Consider the following 23,704-nt stretch of genomic DNA (forward strand, 5'->3'; position numbering starts at 1 on the left):
AATTAAGACATTGCTGAAAATCAACCTTCTGTATCTAATCTGCTGGAAAATATGGACTTTGAAATCCTGCCAGAGTGGTAGGAAGTGTTTCTGTACCTTCCCGTAGTGCCTAGTTTTAGCACCAAAACCAGTTAGCACAGGCTGTGATGAGGTTTAAATAGTATAACTCTTCTATTGCCTTCAATGAAAGCAGTTATTTCCTCCTACCTATGTGGATTAAAATATACTTCAAAAAATATCTATATTAAGTTATATTTTCCTACAGTGGTTTAAGATGAATTGAGAGAGAACCAAACTGTTGTTTTGCTGATGACTTTACACATTTACTGGAGCTAGATTCTGGGGCACACCAGGAGGTTTCCTTACCACAGCAGGTTACAGAAGGAGATTTTACAAAGTTTTAATTCAGAATGAAAAGAATCTCCTCATGTCCTAGTACAGCTCTTATGACTTCTGATGAAACTTGAGACTAGTGCAGAGGCATCCAACTTCACTTTCTAGCTGTCAAATTACCTGAAGTTTGACCTCTTACTCAGCCAAAATATACTCATGGATGGGGAAAGCATTAATTCTCTTTGTTTGGAGTGGCAGAACAGAAAGGATATTTGTTAAGATTCAAAGATGGAGCTAAAAATTGGGATAAAAAAAACATTCCAACAATCAGAGATTTTTATCTAATGCCTTGACAAATTTCTTATCACTAATGAGAATCAACACAGCTCTTCAGTGTCCATCCACATTAGCACATTTCTCTCAATAAATAAATCTGAGAAGCTAAAAAGCAAATTATATTTGCACTTTTCAAGCATAAGATGTTATGACAGGAAGAATTAAGAAAGGACCAGTAAATTAGATGTCAGTTCTGAAGACAACTAGTATGCAATGTACTACATTGTGTGGAGAATAAATTCAAACAGAATGATGTGTAAATACAAGGAAAACAAAAGCCAATAAACCAAGTCATAAACCAGTGGCTGAGGACAAAAATCAGACTAACTAGATGAAAAATTTCACGGAATTTAAAATTATGTTCCTATAAATACTTTTGAACAGTAAGATGGAACAACCAGAAGATAATCAACAGGACCAGAAGGATAAGAGATTTTGTAGAATGGTGCATTGGGGTCTGGCTTCTAATCTTCAGTTTTTTAGGGTCTATTTGCTGTCAAATATTTCTCATTTCATCCTTAACTATGATCAAAAAGAGTCTCTCTAAAGTTCCTTCCTAAGATCAAAGCCCTAAGGGTTAAACAGTGTTCACAACTCTGAGTCTGTTCTTTTTCTTTCTTCAGACAGCTTCAGGGGCCTAACATCCTGACCAATACTTATGTTTTCCATAAACAAGTAAAGCTGTATTTTTCACCATGAAATAGGACTTGGTCAAGGCATTAAATCTCATTTTCTTAATGGCAGAGAACAGTTTACCTACCAGGCTCCCAGGGCTTTTTTTATTCTTTTGGCAGGAAGCTGTCAAATTATTTCAGTGCCAATGACTGAAGGACCATCCCCTAAAGAAGTGGAAAATAAATCCAAATTACCAAAAGAGAGAAAAAATAATTAATTTTAATATTGTGTGTTTACCAGGAAGTTTTGTGGTTTTAATTTTTTTGGGGGTTTGAGTTCTGATTTTCTCTGTTTCTAGAGAGCTGCCTCTGAAAGTAAATTAATTGGGTTATAGGCAGCAACTAACTTTCAAATCAATGGCACCTGACAGACACCACAGTTAAGAAAATAAATCAATGGTGTCAAAATTAGAGAAGTTCATTTTGGCCAATTTTAATCTCTGATGTTTTCCAGAAGAAATTTCCAAAATCTCTCTATGCAGCACCCAGAGATTTACTAAATGCTTCTGCTATTGGGGTGAGCCTCAAGGACAATTGTGCTGGGCAAAGGTTCCCCTGTATTGTCTCTCTAACTGTGTAGTCCAAACATACAGCAGCTCCTCCTGAATGTACAGTAGCTTTAATGTGCTTCTTGCACCAGGTTTGCAAGGAAATGCCTCATTCTGACCTAATTGGGCCATTTTGTGGCATTCAAGTCCTTGCACATGAGCCAGAAAACAGATGAGGACCTTTCCCTCCTCCCTTGGCTGCCCTTGGTGGGAGGCAGAGCCCTTGTGCCACTCTTTGCTTTAAGGCTGAACATTTTTTTACTATAGATTGCAACCCAACTTCCAAATTCAATGGAAACTACAGACAATGTTAAGCAACATGTCTTAGCAAACACTTGCAAAATCCTTCTTATAAAAAAGAGGAGCCTACATAAATTTCCACCTAAGATTCATAAAAGAACCAGCTGAACAGATTCCCAGCTTCCTACTCCAAACTAAATTAGAAATACACTCTAATGTGTTAAGCTGATGTTAATTTAAAATAAGATTCTGAATGTAGAGATAATTCTGAACCAACTGTATCAACATCCAAGAGGTCAAGTATAGAATGGGGCAAATTGAGGTTGCAGAAAACACAAACTCACTGTTATTGTTGTTCAGCTACTGGAAAATTAAATCAGAAGAGTATAAATAATGGAAGTCAATATATTTTTAGGAAAAATTATGTGAACCACAATTTCTTTTGTAAAGGCAATTGAGTAGATATATTTGGATAGTAAGAATTGACAAGTACCACTTCATATGATTGTGATTACTAAGTAAACATGATACAATATCAAAAGCAGTTAGCAGAAGGGTTGTAGTAAAAGTCACCTCAAAAAGCAGCAGGCACTGTGGTATTTCCATTTAAAAGAGTCTGTTCAGAGACAGGATCAGGACAGCTCAGTGACTGGAACAGGTCTCAGCACAAAGCTATGCTTTCAACAGGGTCCTAAAAGTAAACACAAAATTATTGCTGATAAAATGAGATAAAAAAGATTAGCAATGTTGTTAAATATAGATAAACAAATCAATTCAAATGACCAGTACCATCCATAAGATGTTCCCATTCAGTCAAAAGATGTTTTTTTCCCCAGACATTTAAAAGTATAAAATCTATAAGGGTGCTTTGCAAACCATAATGCAAAAAATGGGAAGGAAGAAGTAAAGGGAATGGGTTGTGCTCTGGAAAGGAGGAACTCAGGAAAGGTCACTGACTCTGAAAGTCAGGCTGCTTGAATAACTCCACATCCCAGCAGCAAGCCATGACAGAAATAACAAAAGTGTTATTTGTGTAACCATGACAGAAGTGAATAGAGCAGGATGATAATTTTGCCACAGTTTCAGACAGAATAAAGTCCAGTTTGAAGACAGTGGCTGAAGTTCTGATATTGACAATTTTTTGGAGGGTTTGTAAAGTCATTCAAGTTGTCTGAAAATTGGAAAGACTGAGAAGTAAAGAAGCTAGCTCAGCAAGATACTCAAGCAGATCACGTGTTTAGTGCAGTGGAGAAAGAAAACTGTCTAATATAAGTGTCTCCACTAATATAAGTGTCTTTTCTCTCACAGAGAGAAAATGCTAAATATCAGACAGCTTTTTATTCAGGCAAACAAGAAGTACACTCAGGATCCAGACCTATTCAAAGGGACAAAGCTGGTAGCACATGCAGAGGCATTGAGCTCCTGATATCCAGGGAAATAGCATATTCTTCATTTCTCGAGGTTTTCCTATCAAACAGGTCATTACAATCAACTTACTGAAAGCCTGTCTCAGCTAGAATCAAATTAGTTGCAAAATCTCTTCGTGCTGCTCTTCCCTGGGACAGTTACAGGTCCAGAAAAGCAAGCTTCTCATGAATTACTAGATTTATGTCTTGGGAGATATGTATGCAGTCCTTGCCTCTGCCAAACATGACTTGTGTGCCATTGAGCTAGTTACACAAAGTAAGCTTCATTTTACCTACTTTTAGATATTTACATGCTAGATGTCTATTTTGCATGTGTATGTCTGAAGCATTATTATCCTCAGCATCTTTATCAGCCAGTGGAGAGAAACAGGAACCATTGGAGAGCTGAAAAAAAAATCACCATGCAATGAGGAATTTCATGCTTTGAAAAAATCTCTGTGCTGATTGAATGAAGGCAGGAAGGTGGCTGGCTTAGACCTGGACAATGACACCCCTGACATAAATAAGGGAAGGTTTGCTTTAGCCTCTTCTCAAGAGGACATTAATATTTCTAAGCTGCTGTGAAAAGAATACCTGAGAGACTTAATATTATTAGGAAATATATGAATAGCTATAATAAATGGAATTAAGAAATCACAGTGTTCAAATTTTTGCCAGGCTCCAGGGCAAAAGAAAACTGAATCTTGGAATGTCATTGGAAAATATTTAAACTGTGAGACAGATCTCTGAATGCCATAGAAAAATACTGAGATTATTAAATCCATGCACACTTTTATTAATGGAAAAAATAGTTTAAAATATCTCTTTCCCAAACAAAGGGTTTTTCAGTTTTGAAGGGTCAGTCTGACTTTCAGGATGGACAAAGTTGTGCCAGTACAGCTGATGGGGCCATGAGCCGCGAAGGCTTTTTAAACCAGATTCACTATCAAAAAAAAAAAAAAAAAAAAAAAAAAAAAAAAAAAAAAAAAGATTGTAGAGTTACAGTATAACTCAGGATAGTTAAGGAGAAAAATGAAATTTCAGCAAAGCTTTGAAATGGCACAGAAGTGCTGATTCAAGACAGCTGGTCTTATGACATGGAACAAAGGTTGTCACATTTCTCCTGATCAAAAGGTAGTCTCTCCCATCTACACAAACTCTGGGGCAACAGCTAAAATGACCATCCTAAATATCAACACAAGAAACACACTGCAGTGAGTTTCCTATCTGCTTGTTCATAAAAATATATCCATCTTTAATTTTCTTTGGATTTGATCCCAGCAGTCAGATGGGAAGGAAGTGCTGCACTTCCCTTATAGTAAAACTTAACCAGTTCCAACCAGCAATCCATTCTGCAGCCTTTCCTTCTGCCAGGAGAGTTCTCTCCTCCAGCCCCAGTGAGCAGAAACAGGGTTCCCATTGTGGGGATCAAATGTGGCTCTATCCAGCAGAGCCTCCCATGAGCACAGCCTGCAGCAAACACCACCCCAGCTCCCTGGCACAGCCCCACCTGCCCCTCCCTGCAGGGCTCCCCAGCAATTCCAAACAGCCACAATTAAATTAATATAAAAAATAGCTACAACACCAACCCCCAACACTGAATTAAGAGACAAGGTCTTGAGTAAGTTACTAGAGAGGGTTGGAAGTAAAATTCTATCTTTGTTCAAGGAATTTGCATGGTAGCTGTTTCCTTTTCTATATATTTTTAATAGTTATTTAATGTAGTCATTATACTTGGTTATGGCAGTTTGAATTGGGATGCTGCCAAAAAGACACTATTTAACAGTGTCTGAGGGGCTGGATATTTGAACAGAGTCTTTTATTGTAATGGATCTCCCCTGCTTTGCCTTGAAAAGAGCTTATGGGGATTTTTTAAAAATGTTCTCAAGGACCTGGGGTTGATTGGGGTGAGGGGAGGGGAAATACCAACTTTAAATACCTTTACCCAGCATGAGATTTTACAAAGTAAATAGCAGAGATATATTTTAATAAAAAAAAAAAAAAAAAGGAGAGGCTAATTCACACAGAAAAGACACAACTACATTATGTTTATCCCCTGTACTACACTTAAAATTTTTCAGACAGCTTACCAAATCTTCCCAATCAATACCCCAGGGGATGTTGCAATGTATATTAAACAGATACAAGAGATTAGGGGAACAGAATATAAAGACATGCACACATTGGACATGGATTTATTTAGGAATATCAAAATCCACACGAGGAAGAGTCCAAGATGTGGAGTGGTGAGGAGAGAGAAGTATAACAATAATGCAGCAGTAATAGCAGGTTTGCCACTGTGACAAGCTCTGTGAGGAGGGCAGAGATGCTGGTCTGGCTCTGGGCCCTGCAGGGTCCAAGCAGGGCTTGGGCATAAATCCAGCTCATCACAGCTCTTCACTGCAAGAATGGATTCTGTGCACTCACCTGCAAGGATGAACCCAGAGAGGAAAAGTCAGCCTTGCCACAGGACTGAGATAAATCAGAGAAAAATTTCCTGAGAGTGAAGTACTTTATCTCCCCAGAGAGCATTTAGATAAACCATTCCTTTAGTCATGGGGGAAAGGAAGGGACTTGAAGTTTTCTTCTACACAAGTCATTATTAAAAGAAAGTGTCAAAGGGTGACAGGAAATGTGAATTTCAAAATTCTAGAGGAAAGCAAATTATTAAAGAGTCAAGTACTGTAAATAATCTAGCCCTTACTATTTTTATTTGGTTGGAAAATTGTCCTTGTTTAGGTAGTCAACTAATTAGAATTCACTTTCACATTAAAATAATCTGCAATTAATATGAATGAATATTCCAAAATTCAGAATATTACATTTTTCCTCATAGACCATTTTACTCCTTTACTCCTAGAAATTAATGCCACCCCCTTTTTCTAGACCATCTAAGTAGTTCATTTAAGTAGTAACCAGTCTCCAGTAGCTTCTCCATTTCCACAAGGAGCCTTTGTGGCTGGAAGTTTGAGTGCCAGGCAATCAGTCCTTAGAGTGACAGCCTCAAGCTACAAGGCTGAACAGCCTGCCTTGTGTGGCCTCCAGCAGAGGAATTTCTCCTTTTCTATCCATTCACAAAACTTCTTTTTCTTTTTGCAAAATGTTTTGCTCCTTACCACTAGCTCAGCTGACATCTCCATTTCTTTCATTTCACTATGGCCATGTTAATTCTTTTAAATTATTTTGCTGAGCTCCTAGGACGAGTTAAAAAAAAAAATTAAAAATATAAAATTAAGCTGTGGGAAAGGACAATCCGGTCTCTTTCTAAGCCAATCCAAGAGTCATACATCTGTCACTTCCTTTTATCCCACATGTTCATCATAAGAAAGGCTTGTCACATTGGAATAATGTTCTTGCCACTGTCTTCTTCATGTGGAAGAACTCCAACATGACACAGATTTTTGCAGTAGGTAAAGCCTAAGGCAAAAGACACATCAACAACATATTTTCTCTGACCTGCCCATAAAAATGGGTATTTTGAAATCCATAGTGCCATCCATTTGTCTCTGAATAATGCAGCCTTGCCTACAACTTTGACAGCTTGGCAACAGAAAATCACTTTAAATAAATATCTAATATTCTGTAGGATAAATACAATGAATTAGTCATTGCTCCTTACCATAATGTAGCAGAATTCCTGAAAGCCAGCCTCAATTAGCATTTTGAAGAGGTATTGAGACAAGGATGGGCGTCCTGGGGATTACTGCAGTGGGAAGCAAAGATGAGACAGTGGTACATGATGAAGTGCAATCAGGATGCTGCCATAGCCTCTGCATAGATCCCTACACATTCCTGCAGTTTTGTTTGTAACTTGATAAAGAATAACCTCATAAATCTTCTAAACATTTGGCTCTTTTCCTCTTTTGCTTGTAAAGATGCACATTTTTAAATAGACTTGTGGGTTCAGTGAATCTGTAAGTGAACAGCTCCTTTGGATATTCATTTTACTGTTAAACCAAAATAAGATTGTTATGCAGAGAAGTAAAACTAAAAATTTAATGTGTATTAAGTGTTGCTTTCATGCCACAATTAACAGCACCAAATCCTGCACCCCGAGGATCATGTCATGAACTGGTATCTGTTGATACAATCTCATTATCCATTGAAAAGTCTTTCATTATTATTTGCTCTTCTGATCTTGTCAGTTCACTTTTTTTATTACAGTTTCTGCCCAGGGGTGCAAATGAGTGTGGGAAGGGGATATCCACTGCTCTTCACTGGCAGATAAACTCACACAGAGCGTCTATAAACAGACACATCTGCCTTCACATCATCTGCCATAAAAACATGAAGATCTGCAGAGCAGAAACTAACATGCTTAAAATCAAGAATTACTGCAGTGAATACCCAGTAATTCCTGCAAATCTAAACCATCTTTTGCTTCTTTATGAGCCAATTGATAAAACAAGTTATGCATATGGTCTGCAGGGAAGTACTGCAAATAGAGCAGCTGCTAACTTTCAGAGTTACAGGAGGAAAAAAGGTTTTATTTCTCCCACATTTCCCATTCTTGTTTTCTTTACCTTGTTGGCTGTAACCCTGGCCTAGCCAAGCCCACCACCACATATGTTTCTATTTAAGACTCTGCTTACAAGATAAGATGTCCCTTGGTTTGAGCACTGCCTTGCTCAGCTGAGACCATGACACACCTGTTTGGGAAAAAGAGTGCACCTAAGCTCGAAATAATCCACATTAGTACCCTCTGCAACACTGAAAAGTTTCCACACCTGGTGGGAGAGACCATTGCATAACCTCCCAATCTTCCATTCCACAAAGAATGGTCATTTTTATTAATTTCTCACCAGAATATGAGCTATGTACTGACAGATGCTATGAAACAAATCCATCCTCGCTCATCATTGAAGTGCTGTCATTGAACTATCTCTGGGAATGCACAGGGCTTCTGGGGGTCCTTTCTTCATGATAGATAACACACTCATGTCCTCCATGATTGCTGCAATTATCAGTAATAACTAGATGTTGTAATAACTGACTCCAGAAGATGTGCATTCACACACACCCAGTCAAATCTGGGGTCTGTTTGAAGTTCTTGATGGAGTACTAGAGAAAAAGATAAGTGAACCTGTATCATATTCCATGCATACTTGTTCTCAATTTTATTAGGATCTAGAGATGTATTATTCATGTATTAATCTCTCCATAACAATAAGAGCATTTACTTATATGTAAATATCAGCATTTCCTAATAACAGAAATTTAAACTATCATATCATAACCACCCTAGTGATCACAGCAGTCCAGTGAGATATGGTAGCCATACATTACAGAAGGACAGGATGGTTGAGGTTTCAAGGGATACCTGGGCACCATCTTCAAACTCCCTGCTCAAACACTTGCAGAAGGTCATCAAGGACCATGTCCAGACAGTTTTTTAATATCTCCAGGAGTGGAAACTCCACAATATCTCTGGGGATCCTTTTTCAGTGCTCAGTCACCCTCAACAGTTTAAGAGTTTTCTATGTTCAGGTGGCACCGCTGAAGTTTCATGTGTTGTGCCACTGGTGTTGTGCCCATTGCTTCTTGTCCTGTCACTGCGCACCTTTGAAGAGAGCCTGGCTCTGTCCTCTTTGCACCCTCCCTTTGGATATTTATCCACATTTGATAAGATCCCACTCAAGCTGTCAGCCCCATCTCTCAGTGTTTCCTCAGCAAAGTGATGCTCCAATCCCCTAATCATCTTCCTGGCCATTTCTAAGACTCTCTCCAGTAAAGTTTTTATTCACCTGTACTGAGAAGCCTGAACTGGACTCAGTACTCTCGGTGTGGCCACAGCAGTGCTGAAGGGAAGAATTATCTCCCTCAACTTACTGGCAACACTGCCTAATGCAGCCCAGGGGTACCTTTGGCCTTCTTTGCAGCAAGGAAACACAACTGGTGGCTTGTGTTGAACTTGGTATCCACCAGGACCTCCCAGTCCTTTTCCTAAAAGCTGCAGGATACGCTGTGTGGCCCCAAGCATGCATTGGTGCAAGGGGTTGTTCCTCCCCAGGTGCAGGATTTTGTACCTCTCCTTGCTGAAATTCATGAAGTTCCTTCCAGGCCATTTCCCCAGCCTGTGAGGTCCCTGTGGAGGGCAGCACCACCCACTGCTCTACCAGCCACTCCTCCCAGTTTGTCATAGTTTTGTCCTTCATAGGATGATTTCAATGAAATAAAATATCACCATAAAACATACAGAGTTTGTTTTGAAAGTATAACCCCACTTGTACAGTCACCACTTGTTTGCTGACTACAATCCACAGAACAGTCAACCCCCTGCATTTTCTTAGCAGATACCTTAAAGCATAAGCAGTGAAAAGATTGTGACTGCTGGTCTTGGAGAAAAGTACTGAGTTAAAAGAGTTACACTGTTCCACAAAGGAGGGGAACGTCTCCTGTGAAAGTGTTTCTCCTTTCACAGGAGGAACCATTCTACTACATTGGACAAGTAGAATAGTAGACAAAAAAGGGAACAAAATTCTGACTGTATTCCTCATCCAAAAACTGTAGTAAACCTCTATCAAGGCATCCAGGATGGGATACTAGTATCACTCTGGTGGTGTTTGTAACAGAAAATGTCTCTCTCTCTCTTTCTGTCTGTCATTTGGGCATTACTTATTAAGAAGTATTTCCAAGGGAATACTGCTGGCCACTAATACCCTGCTGGTCAGTACTACCATTACATTATTGTCACTGTAGCATTGAAATTGCATCCACAGAAACGTTCCTTACAGGAACACTAAGATTTACTTTGCCATGTTTGAAAAGTCTGACATTTCCACAGACCAGCATGTCCCATTTGCAAATCTGAGGCTGCTTTCCAGAGGTCTGTACACATCAGAACTCCCTCAAGACAGCAGAGACCACAGGAAGCAGCCAAGCCTTGACTAATAGGCTGGCACTGCTTTATGGTAGAACACCCTCCAGTTGCTGGAAAGCAGTGAAGGGAGTCTCATTACCAGAGAGAGAACTTTTAGCCTGCCCATTGCTGCTGAAGGACTAGAGTAGTAACCTTTATGGATCCACTAATATGCAAGATAAGCAGATCTTTTCATCCAACTTTTGTTACTTTTAAAAATACACTTATCTATTAATTGTTTCATGCTGAACCAACATAACAAAATTCTTTTCACCCCATTTATATCACAGATTTCAGATGTAGGGACTAGATGGCACCAAACACTTTTGAAAGCATCAACTTGTGTTTTTATGGATCTATAAATATATGAGGAATGTTTTCACCGTGATAGATGCAAAATATAAAAAAGGCCCTAGGGTTCCAGACAGAGATTATGTATTTTATTACATAATTTGGTTCCTTTGGGAAGAACAGATATTCAATCCTATCCTCTGATAAGGATGCACTGAGGGCTGTGGAAAATCCAGGATTGGAGCAAGGTGCCCTCAGCCTAGGTGCTGTGACTGCTGGATTCACCCAGCAGAACAAATTTGATCTAAGTCAGATGTGGGCACATGACTGTGCTTCTCTTGTGTTAGTCAGACTCTAGAGAGCTGTGTTTTCGTGTGCTGGCTCTGTGTCAAGGGATGAGGGGGGCAGATGCACAGAGCTGACTCAACAAAGATTTCTGAACAAGGATCCACCAGCCACTCACACCACTGCAGTCTGTGGCTCTGGCATTTTGGTGTGCACTTCAGGAAACCTCATCCCAGCTGAGGCATATCAGTAACACCACGGATTTAATTCACCTTTGAGAGACAGGGTATTAGCACCTGCAGAGCAGAAAGCAGTGCCAAAAGGAGGGAGGAGGGGTCACCAGCCTTGTGGTAGAGTAGGAGGACCAAGCTTCTACAAGCTTCCAGAAATAGAGGGATCTGCCAAAAGTGGTTACAAGTAAAATAAGCATTTCTATTTGTAACTTATTATCATAGCATTGATAATAGGATTCCCATCCTCCTTTCATGCCTCTCTGACAATCTGATGCTGAAAATGATTGCTTGACTGCAAGTGGAGAGCTCAAAGTTGCAGCCCCCAGTGACCAGCAATGCAGTGATCTAATGCAGTGATCCAACACTACCACACTGTCTCTTCCAGCTGCTCTGCTCTCCCATAGGTGGTGTCAGGATTAAGCCTTTGTCCTCTTGTTGCCACCACTGCACCATAAAAATGTCTGGCTGAAGACCTGAACTTCCAAAGATGGACACACAGTGTGTGGCCAATATGCCAAAGGATTTCAGTGTCCTGCCCACCTTCAGGCTACCTCATTTTGTCACATTAAAACAGGCTCTTTGCTCTTGTTAATGACATTGATTTCAAAAGAAAGAAGTAAACTAATAACGGTGGAGAAGATTGGGACTGGCCTTTCTTTCTTATTCCCTCTTCTCCACGGCATTACTGAGGTGTTTATTACTTTGGTGTCCACCTGCTGACCTGTACAGTATAAATTTAACCTGAGATGAGTTTTACAGTTCAATAAATATAAAATACCTTTTTAAGTCACATTTGAGCAGATACAAAGTCTGGGAAACATCATCCAAATCTTATCATAAGTGAAATAAAATTAAATCAAATTTCAGCCAGGTTCAGCATTACTCAAATGCAGTGGAAAGTAGTGCTTCCAATGCCTGAATCTGCTGCCTTATTAGTTTCTCTCCAGAAAACTATAAATCCTCGGTCAGATATTCTCTCCTGAACTGCAAAATAGAATGAGTAAAGTTCAATTTGGCTAGGCAAGAGCAACAGTTACTAAGATCAGAGCTACTTAGAGCAACAGAGTTCTACAAATCAGCTGTCCTGGCATGACAACTTGTCATAGAAGGACTGATAAAATCTTCCATATAAATGGCTATTTGGAAGATTATGTCTGTACTCAGTGGACCTGGATCCTTCAAAAGCATGAAATGACTTCAAAAATTGAGGGGACATATTTTTTGCAGGTACTTAGGTAGCCACTTGTCTACCTCATTACACAGCTAAATACCTCTGAAAATGTAATCTTCAGTCACAGTCTCAAAGGAGACTGATTTTTAGAGGTGCACAGATGGCCAGGAGGTTTACAAAGTGCCTGGTTGTTTAGTTCACTATAAAATCAATGAGAGTTAAGGGTCTCCTATAAAACCACGTTGATCTGCCTAATTAAAAACTTAGCCCTGTGTCTGGTTAAAATCACTAAGGTTAGAACCTTGCAAGCTCTCAAAGCTTCACTTTGGCCTTCCATGAGGAGTGCCTGGTCAATGGGAACAAGGAGGTGAGAGGTGTCAATCCTGAGCCAGCCTCCAGACCTGAAATGTCAGGACAGAGGGCTGGCAACAGCAGGGAACAGACCATCCACAGAAAACTGACACTAAAATAGGCCAGTTCAGACCTTCACAAAGACACTGCAATCATATCTGCCCAGTTTAAAGCAAGCTGTGGGTTTGCTTCGACCATTCGAGAAGGTGTTTTTCTTTAAATAGCAGCTTAGGATGTGAGCTGCCACTTCCAATTTAATCTCCCTCCTTTAATACAGGCTGGTGCTTTGCAGCTGGATAATTAACCTTGATATTCATTCAGACTTCAAAACACCCAATTCCCCTTGCTGTCAATTAACTGACAATGTCAAGTGTGTGTTGAGAGAAGATTTTTGTGTGACCCTGGCAATATGGCATTTGGCAAATTTCACTCTTTCACAAATAAAAATGGGAAGTGACATTCACAGAATCACAGAATGGTTGAGGTTGGAAGGGACCACTTCACCACTAGATCCACTTGGAGATCTAGTCCAATCTGCCTGCTCAAATAGGGTACTCCGGAGCACTTTACTCAGAAATGTGTCCAGGGAGATTTTTAATATCTCCTCAGTCTCTATGGGCACCCTGCTCCATTGCTCAGCCACCTTCACAGTACAGAATTCCTTCCTCATATTCAGGTGAACTTCCCATGTTCCAATTTCCACCTGTTGCCTCTTGTCCTATTGCTCAGCACCACTGAGACTGTGAACTGGATTAGGTTCACTAAACAAAATAGATGTATATTAGGGTTTATCCTACTTTCTGCTCTTTTGGCAATGTACCTTTCTGAAAGACCCTCAAGATACTTTTCAAACCTTCTTGTTGCAGCTCTGAGTGCACAGAAGATGCCTTGATCTCAGAGCACCCAGAAACTACCATATGTTTTAACACCAATGTAAGGCTGGAGGCAGGGTTATAAATGACTGGTACACAGTGATTTTTGATATGAGAAGCAGTACAATAAGCACTGCGTATCAAAATGAAACAAAAGGTGGGAAGGACCCAGTGGCATTTCATTATTTCCACTGATCTCTTTCCATTTTTAATAAAGAGTTACATCCTACTGGTAACAAGATTAAATTAGGGGGCAGAAAGAAATTTGAATCAGACTGTTTTCCTGCTATGCCACAGCGGATTGTGTTTTCCTAATGAGTGCTAACCCTGCAATCAGGTAAACATTCACCTTGAGAAATGAACAGCCTTAATCAGGGCTTTTAAATCCCCCAGAACAGTCAACAGCTAAAATGAAATTGGCTCAAACACAACTGCTTTTCTTTTTAAATATTGTTCTTCCTTCCTTATGAGCATGGGAAATAACAGCATAAGTGAAACAGTCTTGTAGTGAAAGAGCAGCTCCAGTGCCTTCCATGTTAGAGACCCTGCCCTGTGGCTAAGAAGGGATGTACTGATTGATGCTCAATAGATGCTTCTGCACAGGCTAACTGGAGCCTTCTGTGAAGGTTCCTAACATGAGCTCAGTCTGACCTCCACAGTTCTAAAGAACTTTACCTCATCTCCTAAGGAAAATAACGGAAAAAATAAATAAGAGGGGGGGCAAGAAGAAAGAAAAAAGAAATGTGGTCTATTGTGCTTTTCTATGGATTTGAGAATGACATCAACAAGTGGACCTTTATATGAAATATTCTGACAGTCAAAAAACACTGACCACTCCATTTTCTATGCAGGGTCAACATTATGAAGAGGAAAAACGGGCTTTGAGCCATGAAATAATTGCACTCAATAATCACTTAATAGAAGCCAAGGTGACGATAGATAAGTTGTCAGAAGACAATGTAAGTATTTCATTATTCATTTTGAGATTATATTCAGAAACAAATTAGTTCTTGCACTTCCTATGAAATTATAGAATAATATTTTATGTTTGTATGAAGTGTAACCTTTCCCCTCAACAGTCAAAATTCATGTTTGTTTGTTCCCATAATTTTGTAAATCCAGCTCTCCTTATGCTATGAGGTTGTGGGGAGACTTTTCATTTCATTCCTTACATCTAGCCTGAAAATGATGAAAAAATAGTCTAAGAAATGGCAATATTCCCACATTGATTTTGCCATCAGTACAGCAAATTGGTGCAAGCACATGATCAGAGCTGTTGCAGGGACAGATGTGTGGAATGGGAACTCATCAGAAGGATTTTAGGCACAGAATAGAACTCTACATTTCCTGCAATTCTTTGATCTTTTGGTCTTTTCTCACCAAAAGCCCAGCACAAGCCAGCTCTGCTAGCAGAAGGCAGGATTGACCCAGCCGGGTCACTCAGACCACTCCTGCAGGGAGCAGGAGCCAGGCTTTCCCCAGAAGCTGCTCATGTGTAAAAATGTACCTGTCTCTGTGTGGGACAAAACAGGGAACATCTCTGGCAATTGTCACCCTCCATCTCATTAAACACTACTGAAAAATGGCATGAGTATTGCAGCTGGCAACAAGCTCATTAAATCCTTCCTGAGACAAACCTACAAAGACAGCAAAGAGAGGAATATTGCAGGCATTTAGTTCATTATTGTGCCATTCCTTCCACATTTAATAAAAAATTAATCTACAGAAGACGTGTTTCTGTTAGCACTTATTTTCCAGCATCTTACGTTCAATCTTCCCATATTTCACATGTACTCTTAATCATAGCTGGGAGCATTTAATCTCATTAAAATGCCTGTTGATGTGAACTCTGCCTGTGCAATTAAGAGCTTTCCAACTGAAATAAAAAGTTCCCAATCTGACCCCTAACTTTTATAGAAGTTGAGCTGAAAGAAGAGTTACTTCATCATTCTAACAGCTATGTGTAACGGTGTGTGGTAAAAGTAATGGGTTACATCCAGGTTTTGGAAGCACAGGTATACCTCCAGACTAATTCATCTGAAATCAGTGGAGTTATTTTTGATTTAAAATAGAGGTGGAAGAAAGTTGCAGAAATCTCTCTTTAAGTATGCATGCATTTGTACTACTTCATGGAGTCAGGTTTGAAGTGTTTTCAGTACTCACAGTTTTACTCTGAGCAATAGAATATGGTCCAGAGGCCTCAAATAACAGTGCCACTTCTTCAGACTTGAGGTTGATCCATGGACAAAGTTCTGCCCTTGTAGGTCTTGAGAAAATAGCATGAAATTAAGTCAGGGGAGATTTAGGCTGGATATCAGGAAAAGGTTCTGGAACAGCTCCCCAGGGCAGTGCTCACAGCCCCAAGCCTGACAGAGCTCAAGAAGTGTTTGTACAATGCTCTCAGGCACAGGGTGTGTCTCCTGGGGATGATGCTGTGCGGGGCTGGGAGTTGGACTTGATGATCTTTGTGGGTCCCTTCCAGCTCAGGATAATCTATGATTATGTATCGTGTCACTAATAAGGGTAAAGGTTATATTCCAAATTTTAAAATAAAGGACTACAAAACAAACCACTAATATTATACCTAATAAGTACAGAAGTGATAAACTGAAGTATCCTACATGGGGAAAATGTTTATCTAAACAATATTTCTTTCTTCAATTATATTTTTCCTCTCTCTTCTGACAGAAAAGTAAAATTATGCTTTCGATGTAAAAACATATTTTAAACTGTGGGAAACACTTCTGGCATTAATTATAGTTCTAGTTGCCACAGATATGGCTGGTTTTCATTCAGGCAAACATTAAAGGAGAGAAGGTCACTCCAGTCACATGGCTTGGCCCACCAGGTTGAGAACAAAGTACACGTGGCACATGTAGCTCACATGTAATTTTTCTGTAGTAATTTTTAAAGCTGCTAAAAATAAAGTGTCAGAAATGCTTTTCGTGCTCTCCATGACAACCACTGAGCAGAAAGAGAGGCACAGAGCTTTTGAAGAAAGGATTAGGTTCTGGAGAGATATCATTTTTGTGTGACTGGAAATGCCATATGGGACTCAGGGTACTTGCCTGTGCCATACATTGTGCAGCAATATATATTGGGTTTAATGTATATGCAACATATCAGAGTCACATGCAAGTGCAGCAGATTTTACTTCTAAGTTGAAATTTTGGGGTTTTTTTCAGGAATGAAAATAGTGTGTCCTAATATAAATTTGAGATCCACATAAATGAATACAGTACATTTGAGGCAGAAGGGGCATGTATAAAATATCACAAAGACGGAGAAAAAAATCACAAAACAAAAGTGCCTAAAGGTTCTTGAATGTGAAAAAATATGAACTAATGTTCACAGGACAAATATCCCCATGACTGAAAGACTCACAAGAATATCTTTGTTGCTTCTCTTATTACAGAATTTTCCTTTAAAACTGAGGAACTTTCTTTTTCGCTGAAGATTTCTCTATGAGTTTTTAAGGGAATTAATGTAGCCATAAAAACTGGCATGCAATAAAATTATGGCATTAACATCAGAGAAAATCCAAATTATATCAGTAGTCCACTCCTTTTGTCTACAAACACATACTAATTTTTATAGATTAACACAGCCCAGTGCCTGTAGCACTTTCATGCTTTGTATATCTCATCTCTGCCCACCTATAAAGTCAGCTACTGAAGCCAACCTTTGTTTTAATGCAACTAGATAAGGAAAAACAAAATACAACTCCTACCTTCAGGGAGACTAGTTGAAGGATACAGTTACACAGTCATGTGTGCTAAATTAAATTTAAGTGAAGGGCAAATCTGTGTGCTGAATTTTCCCATTACATAGGCTGTGGGAGCCATTCAATACCAAGATAGTATAAGAAGCTTGCTTAAATTCTCTCCTTCCTTGTGTGGAATTCTCATGGTAATTTCTTGACCAGTGAAAATATTCTGTTCTGCAGCATCAAATATTTGCAGTGAGATTTAATATATTTCTATAGCTACATTCTGCAAGATATTAAAGAAGCCAGGAACCATCCAGAAATATCAAAAGGATAGAGAGTCTCTCTTCTTAAAAAACCAACACAATGTATATTTCTGTAATTAATTTCTCCCAGAGTCTCATAAGATTATTTTAGCTTTTTCTAAAGTTGTATTTTAGTGCTCACCTGGATAATACCCACTAAAAATTTTCTTTTTTGCTTAAAAGATCATGGTTTTTAGCTTTCACACTACCATGCCTGTTAACAATATAAAATTCAGTTCTTAATGGAAAGTATCTATCTTCTGAAATGCAGATTACTGTTCTGTTGTAACAGGTCTCAAAAGTTTATTCTTAGTCATTTTATCAGCCCTCACAGAGCAGAGGAGGAAATATCTCTAGGTTGTGCAAGAAACAAAAAAGCATCTTAATTTGTTTAGAAATTAAAGTATGCTCCAAATTTCCCCAAAGTGAATTTTGAAAAGATTGATCAGGCATGGGAGAAAGGCTGAAAGCCACAAGCGCTTTGCAAGATTTAAAGAGGTTATTTTTTGTTTTTTCCAGGAGCTCTACAGGAAGGACTGCAATTTAGCTGCTCAGCTTCTCCAGTGCAGCAAGAACTATGACAGGGCACATAAACTTTCAGAGGTAATGTGGCCAAACTTGTTCAATGACATAAATTTTGTATGGAAAACAGGTTATTTTGCATGTATCAATTCCAGAATTATTTGCCCTTAAGGCTTTTATTCCCCCTTTAAGCCACAGGAGGCCTCGTGCACCTGCTGGTGTTTGTGCAGTCAAGGGAGGTGCTGACTAAATCACAGCCCATGCTGGAACTTGAAGGCACTTTCTTTCCCCAAACCTTTCCTAGCCACTAGAATAGGATCCACTGCACTGATTGCCTGTAAAGCACAGGTTTTGTAAAACACTGCTGTGCTGTGAACTCCAGAATGCAAAATGCTGTGCAGGAGCAGGGGGGTGAGAGCAGGGAAATGACAAGCCATAGGCGTCAGAGATTCTGATATGATCAATTTTCCTCCTGAAGCTATTTTCCAGTCCAGCTAGTGTCCAAACCCGAATTTTAAAATGGCCTGCCAGAACAAATACTTTTTGCTAAAGAAACCAGAGCACTGAATAATTGATTTCCAATCATAAAGTATAAACTTTAATTAATAATCCTCGCTTCCAAGGAAACGAGGCTTGAGGAATGGGCTCCTTAAAGGGGAGGCAAATACTATCTTAGTAAAGAAGACAGTTCTTTAGGGATCCAAGCCCTGCACAAAGCAATAGCACCTTCCCCACATATATTGCTTCAGTGAAGGTTACAGAGAATAGTCTTTCCTTCTTCAGTCCCATCAGGTCAACATCCCCCCAAATGGCCGCTTTTGTGCAATTCTGCAATGGAATATTGCAAAATTAAATTTGGAATGTACAAACCATCTCTAAGTGAGTAGATGGCTTCAGAGCACTGAATAACCCTGATAAATAAAGATGGAGCAAGATTTTTCTGTCCACCAGACAATTATTTTATGGAATGGAGACAGAACTTGCAAATTAACCATTATCTTGGTCCTGTTATTTTTTTCCTGTTAACTGACTTCCCTTAGCAAATTGTGTCAAGGAATTATCATTATATTACTCACATTTGAAAGCACCCTACCTGTTCTAATTAGGACCTTTAAAGCATTTAATTGTTTATTTGCAGGTAACTATCACAAATGTGAGACCTCTCCACAGTTTCTCAGATTGTCATATACTCAGTTAAATAAGTAGTCTCCACTCATTAGTCCAAGCATTTATTAATTTAGCTAGTATGAAGGTGCTGTTACAGGCAATAAACTTTTTACAAGTGCAAATATTGCCTGATGGACTATGGTATGTTATCCAGAAACCTAAACTGTAGTAAAATATAGCAAGGTGATAGCACTATCATTTAACAATTCCAGTTTCCAGTGCAGTGCCCACAAATTAATGTTCTTTTTCACACAATTTATAATCTTAATAATGTGTATAAGATAGATCAAACAGGGGTTCTGCAGGATACTAAAATAAGAGCTGCCCCATACAGTATTTTCACATTAAATTAACTGTATTTCTTCTCCTCATTTCTATGGCAATTTACACCAGGCCTATTTTACAACCTGTTTATTCAATCTTTTTTGCATCTGTACTTACTATGACTAATGTTGCTGTCTGCTGGCAGACAGCATCATTTATTTCCAATGGAGGACATATGAGTTAATTAGCAGCACAATGATTAATCCAAAATATCCTGGAAGGTCTATTGGTTGAAAAAACACTTGTCCTGCTACAAATAACAGGAATGTCATTTCACTATATGCTTGTATTGTGAACACAGTGAGGTTTGGGGGTTAAAACAGCTTAAAAAATTCCCAATGAAATTAAAAGAGGATCTCCATATCTTACAAAATGTAAGGCCATGACAAGGAGCAGGCACCTTAACTTTCCTTTGTCAAAAACTACCAGTATTTGTAGAGTTCTAGCCTCTAGAGGAAGAAATTTAAGGGGGAAGTGAGATTGCTAAGGTCACAATGTTAACCATTGATTATTTTGTAAAGAGGAACTAGATTTCTAGTTATAAAAAGAAAGTGCTAAGTAAATCACAGTTTAGCCCAGAACCGAAGGGATTACTTCCCGAGGGGCACAAATCAACAGGAATATCAAAGGAGCTAATGCAATCACAAATTCAAAACTTATTCCAAACATGAATTCTGATTTCCAGCAAGAAATATGGAGAGAGACCTCTCTCATATTCTTTCTGATCTTTGTTAGAGATTTCAAGTGAGAAAAGCAGATAAAATTTGACAGGAAAGCATGCTTGGTGATACCTGAGCAGGCTCCACCAAGGATTGTCATCTCTTCTCTTTTCTGGTCCACATGACAGAATGGCAGGTGAAACCACCATCCACAGCCCTGGTCCTGACTTTCTAAAGAAAAAAAAGCCTATAGGATTTCTGATACACAACAGACTTATTGATTAATTCTGTCACAGGAGTCACAATTCAGATCTTAATGCTTTTTTCTGCCAGTGAGTTACGACATGTTGAGGCTTATATGGATGGTTGATCTGACAAGCAGTGTCCAACTGGAGGGGCAAGGAAGCCAGCTTGATCTGCTTCTTCCCAGCACAGGCATAATCCTGTCACAGCAGCCAGCACCACTTTTATAAGTGTCAGTCAGCTTCTCTGCATCTTCAAACAGCATTGCTTATCAAAGGTGATGCTGGAGGGCAGGAGCCAATTTGACATGGGGTTGTAGGCACGATGAGCTTGAGGAAAGACAAAAGAACAGAATAGATATGATCTCTTCCTGCTTCCTCACCCCCACAGAGACCTCTGCACACTCACACTTCAACTGCAGTCACACCCAAGCACACAGTCTGGAAAGTGTTGCTGTAGACTGTAATTCCCTACCTGCCTTTTTAAGATTGTTGTTTACTACATACTTTATTTACATCAGTAAAATAAACCTGTAAGTGCTGGGTTAATGGCTGGACTTGATGAGTGTAGAAGCCTCTTCTGACCTTAGCAATTCTATGATCATTCCTATCCAACCTGAATTAATTTGGAAGGAAACATTTCAGTTTCACAGTGTTATCCGTGAGCGAAAGCAGATGAAGATGTACAAATGTTAAGTAAACAAACAAAATTAATTTGATTACATTTGTTTCCAGAAACGCATAAAAATTGTGGCCATCAAAAAGAACCAGGTAGGGTGAGCTATGTAATGTCATAAACAGCACTTATCTGACACCTCTATTGATATGTACCCTTTTCTTCTTGCCATCTCTTTATGTTGCAGTTGCCAACAGACTTTCAGGAAAGAGTCAGCATCCACCTGGAAAAGCATGGGTGCAGTCTTTCTGTCCCCTTGTGCCACACTTCTTATGCTGACACCATTCCCACTTGCGTCATTGCCAAAGTACTGGAAAAACCAGACCCACACAGCTTGTCCTCACACTTGTCAAGCCCATCTACGAGGGATCTCAATTTTCAGGACTCTGCTGGAAAAGTCGGACAAAGACCCCAGTACAAGTCCGACATCTACTGCAGCGACACGGCTCTTTACTGCCCCGAGGAGAGGAGGAGGGAGAGGCGGCAGAGTGTGGACACACAGGTGAAAGATGTGGGATTCCTGCGGTCCCAAAACTCCACAGAGAGCACTGTGGAAGAAGACGGTTTCCATTCCAGCTTCTCCCACGAAGCCTTCCCAGAGTACATTACCTCTCTGCCAACCTCCAGCTCCTACTCCAGCTTCAGCGTCACGTCTGAGGAGAAGGAGAACGCCCAAGCCAACACTCTGACAGCCTCCCAGCAAGCGATCTACATGAGCAACCGGGACGAGCTGTTTGAAAGGAAGTCACCTGCGGGCTACGAGCATCAGGGCAGCCCCAGGTTTGCCAAGCCCAAGCCCGCGCAGCACATGGAGCTCGCTGATGACAACGAGAACTCACCCACTTTTACCAGGACTCTGCCTCCGTATGCAAACGAACCTTTTCATTTCTCAGCCATAACACCACAGCAGGCTTTGGCAAACCAGAAAATGAGGAATGAGTGCAGGAGCACCCACCTTTCAGAAGAAGACTTGCCAGGGCGATGGAGGCAGCTGAGCGTGGAGGACATTGGAGCGTACTCCTACAGGAACGCTGGCAGGCTGTCGCCCTGCAGTTTCTCAGAGCAGTACTACAGCAGCCCCATCAAGAAGGGGGACAGCCGAACAAGCCCCATCTATGCTAGCTACAAAGCAGACAGCTGCTCGGAGGGAGATGACATCTGCCAAAGCAGACTTGTGGATTCTTGCTTCCTGAGAACAGACAGTGGCCTGAACATTGACATCAGCACAAGCTGTAAACAGGACAAATTGCCCACTTACAAAACAAAAGAATCAAGAGACCAAAAAAACGAAAGGATCACTGTCCAGTTGTGCAGTAGCAAAAACATCGAAAATAGCCCGGTATTGAAAAGAGAATACGTGGACGTGAGCCCCAACAGCTCAGCAGAGTCACTCAATCAGAGTTCAGTGGAGGCTCCAGAAATCCACCAGTCTTCCATGGATCAAGGAAGCCATTCAGGTGTTCTCAGCAAACAGCCGCAGTTCCAGCGGACTGGGAGCACTGGTCTGAGTCGGAAGGACAGCCTTACAAAAGCACAGTTATACGGAACCCTTCTGAACTAGGCATCTCCCCAAACGGCAATAAGACAGCAAACAAAAGGCAGAAAAGAGCATTTGATACTTCCAGTGAACAATAAGGTTCTGAGAAACAGGATTATTATAAAATATATATTCATAACGGTACTCTATGTTTAAAACAAAATCTCTTCAAAAATGTTATACAGCACTTTTCACTTGACATCCTTTCCACATGGGAGACTGTCCCCTCCCCTCTTTTATAAACCTGAAATATTTTTATAAACAAAAATGTATTTATTAGACTATCCTAAGCTATTTGAGCAGAATTCTTTTCCCTTCAAGCAGGTTTCTTATTTATTTTTGTGCATGAGGCCATCTGTGCCTAAATTCTTGGAGGAAAAGGGTAAAATCATGATGACAGTGACAAAAAAAAATAAACCCACCTGATAAAATACCATAAAATGTCATGTGAAATCAAAACAAACAAGAACGGTGAATTTGAAGAAGTATATTTTTTAACAAAAATGGAATTGTATCTTAAGTTATTTCATAAAAATGTATTTATGAGTGACTAATGTATGCACAAAGTGATACTAATATTTTGTTCTTTTAATCCACTGTGTTTCTGCTTTCCTATTTTTCCTTGTATACTACCTCAAAAGTAATTGAGGGTTTCTTTGTCACATTTTCTGTAGGCTTGCATTTATATTGTCTAAAATGCATGCAGTGTCATAATTAATACTGTATTTTGCATAACTTAATAAAAGACACCAGTGGATATATTTTGGGGTTGTTTTTCCCTTCATTCAATAGAACATGGAATTGCTCTGAGGGGCATCAGTCCAGCAAAAGTTAATGGCTAAAGCTCCTGAACTGGATTGCTTTCTAAAGAAGTCTCTTTCTCTGTAAGCTCCAGAGTAAACTGGTTCACAGCCCATGGCCTCTGGTTGTGGGAGGATGGTTTCTCACCAGGTGTTGAAAGTAAGTA

At 39.7% G+C, this 23,704-nt stretch overlaps 1 protein-coding gene across 3 annotated transcripts in view; it reads left to right on the top strand.

The window, feature by feature from the left end:
• The window catches only part of BEGAIN (brain enriched guanylate kinase associated), a 158,199-nt gene extending 134,701 nt beyond the window's left edge, over positions 1–23,498 (top strand). For all 3 annotated transcript variants that reach the window (XM_077783962.1, XM_021549692.3, XM_077783963.1), the window contains 3 exons: positions 14,451–14,558; positions 18,130–18,213; positions 21,388–23,498. In XM_077783962.1, the coding sequence (XP_077640088.1) occupies positions 14,451–14,558; positions 18,130–18,213; positions 21,388–22,761 (1,566 nt within the window). In that variant the 3' untranslated portion in view covers positions 22,762–23,498. The remainder of the gene's footprint in view (positions 1–14,450; positions 14,559–18,129; positions 18,214–21,387) is intronic.
• The last annotated feature ends 206 nt before the right edge of the window (positions 23,499–23,704 follow it).

Source organism: Lonchura striata, chromosome 6 (assembly GCF_046129695.1).
Source record: "Lonchura striata isolate bLonStr1 chromosome 6, bLonStr1.mat, whole genome shotgun sequence".
Classification (NCBI taxonomy): domain Eukaryota; kingdom Metazoa; phylum Chordata; class Aves; order Passeriformes; family Estrildidae; genus Lonchura; species Lonchura striata.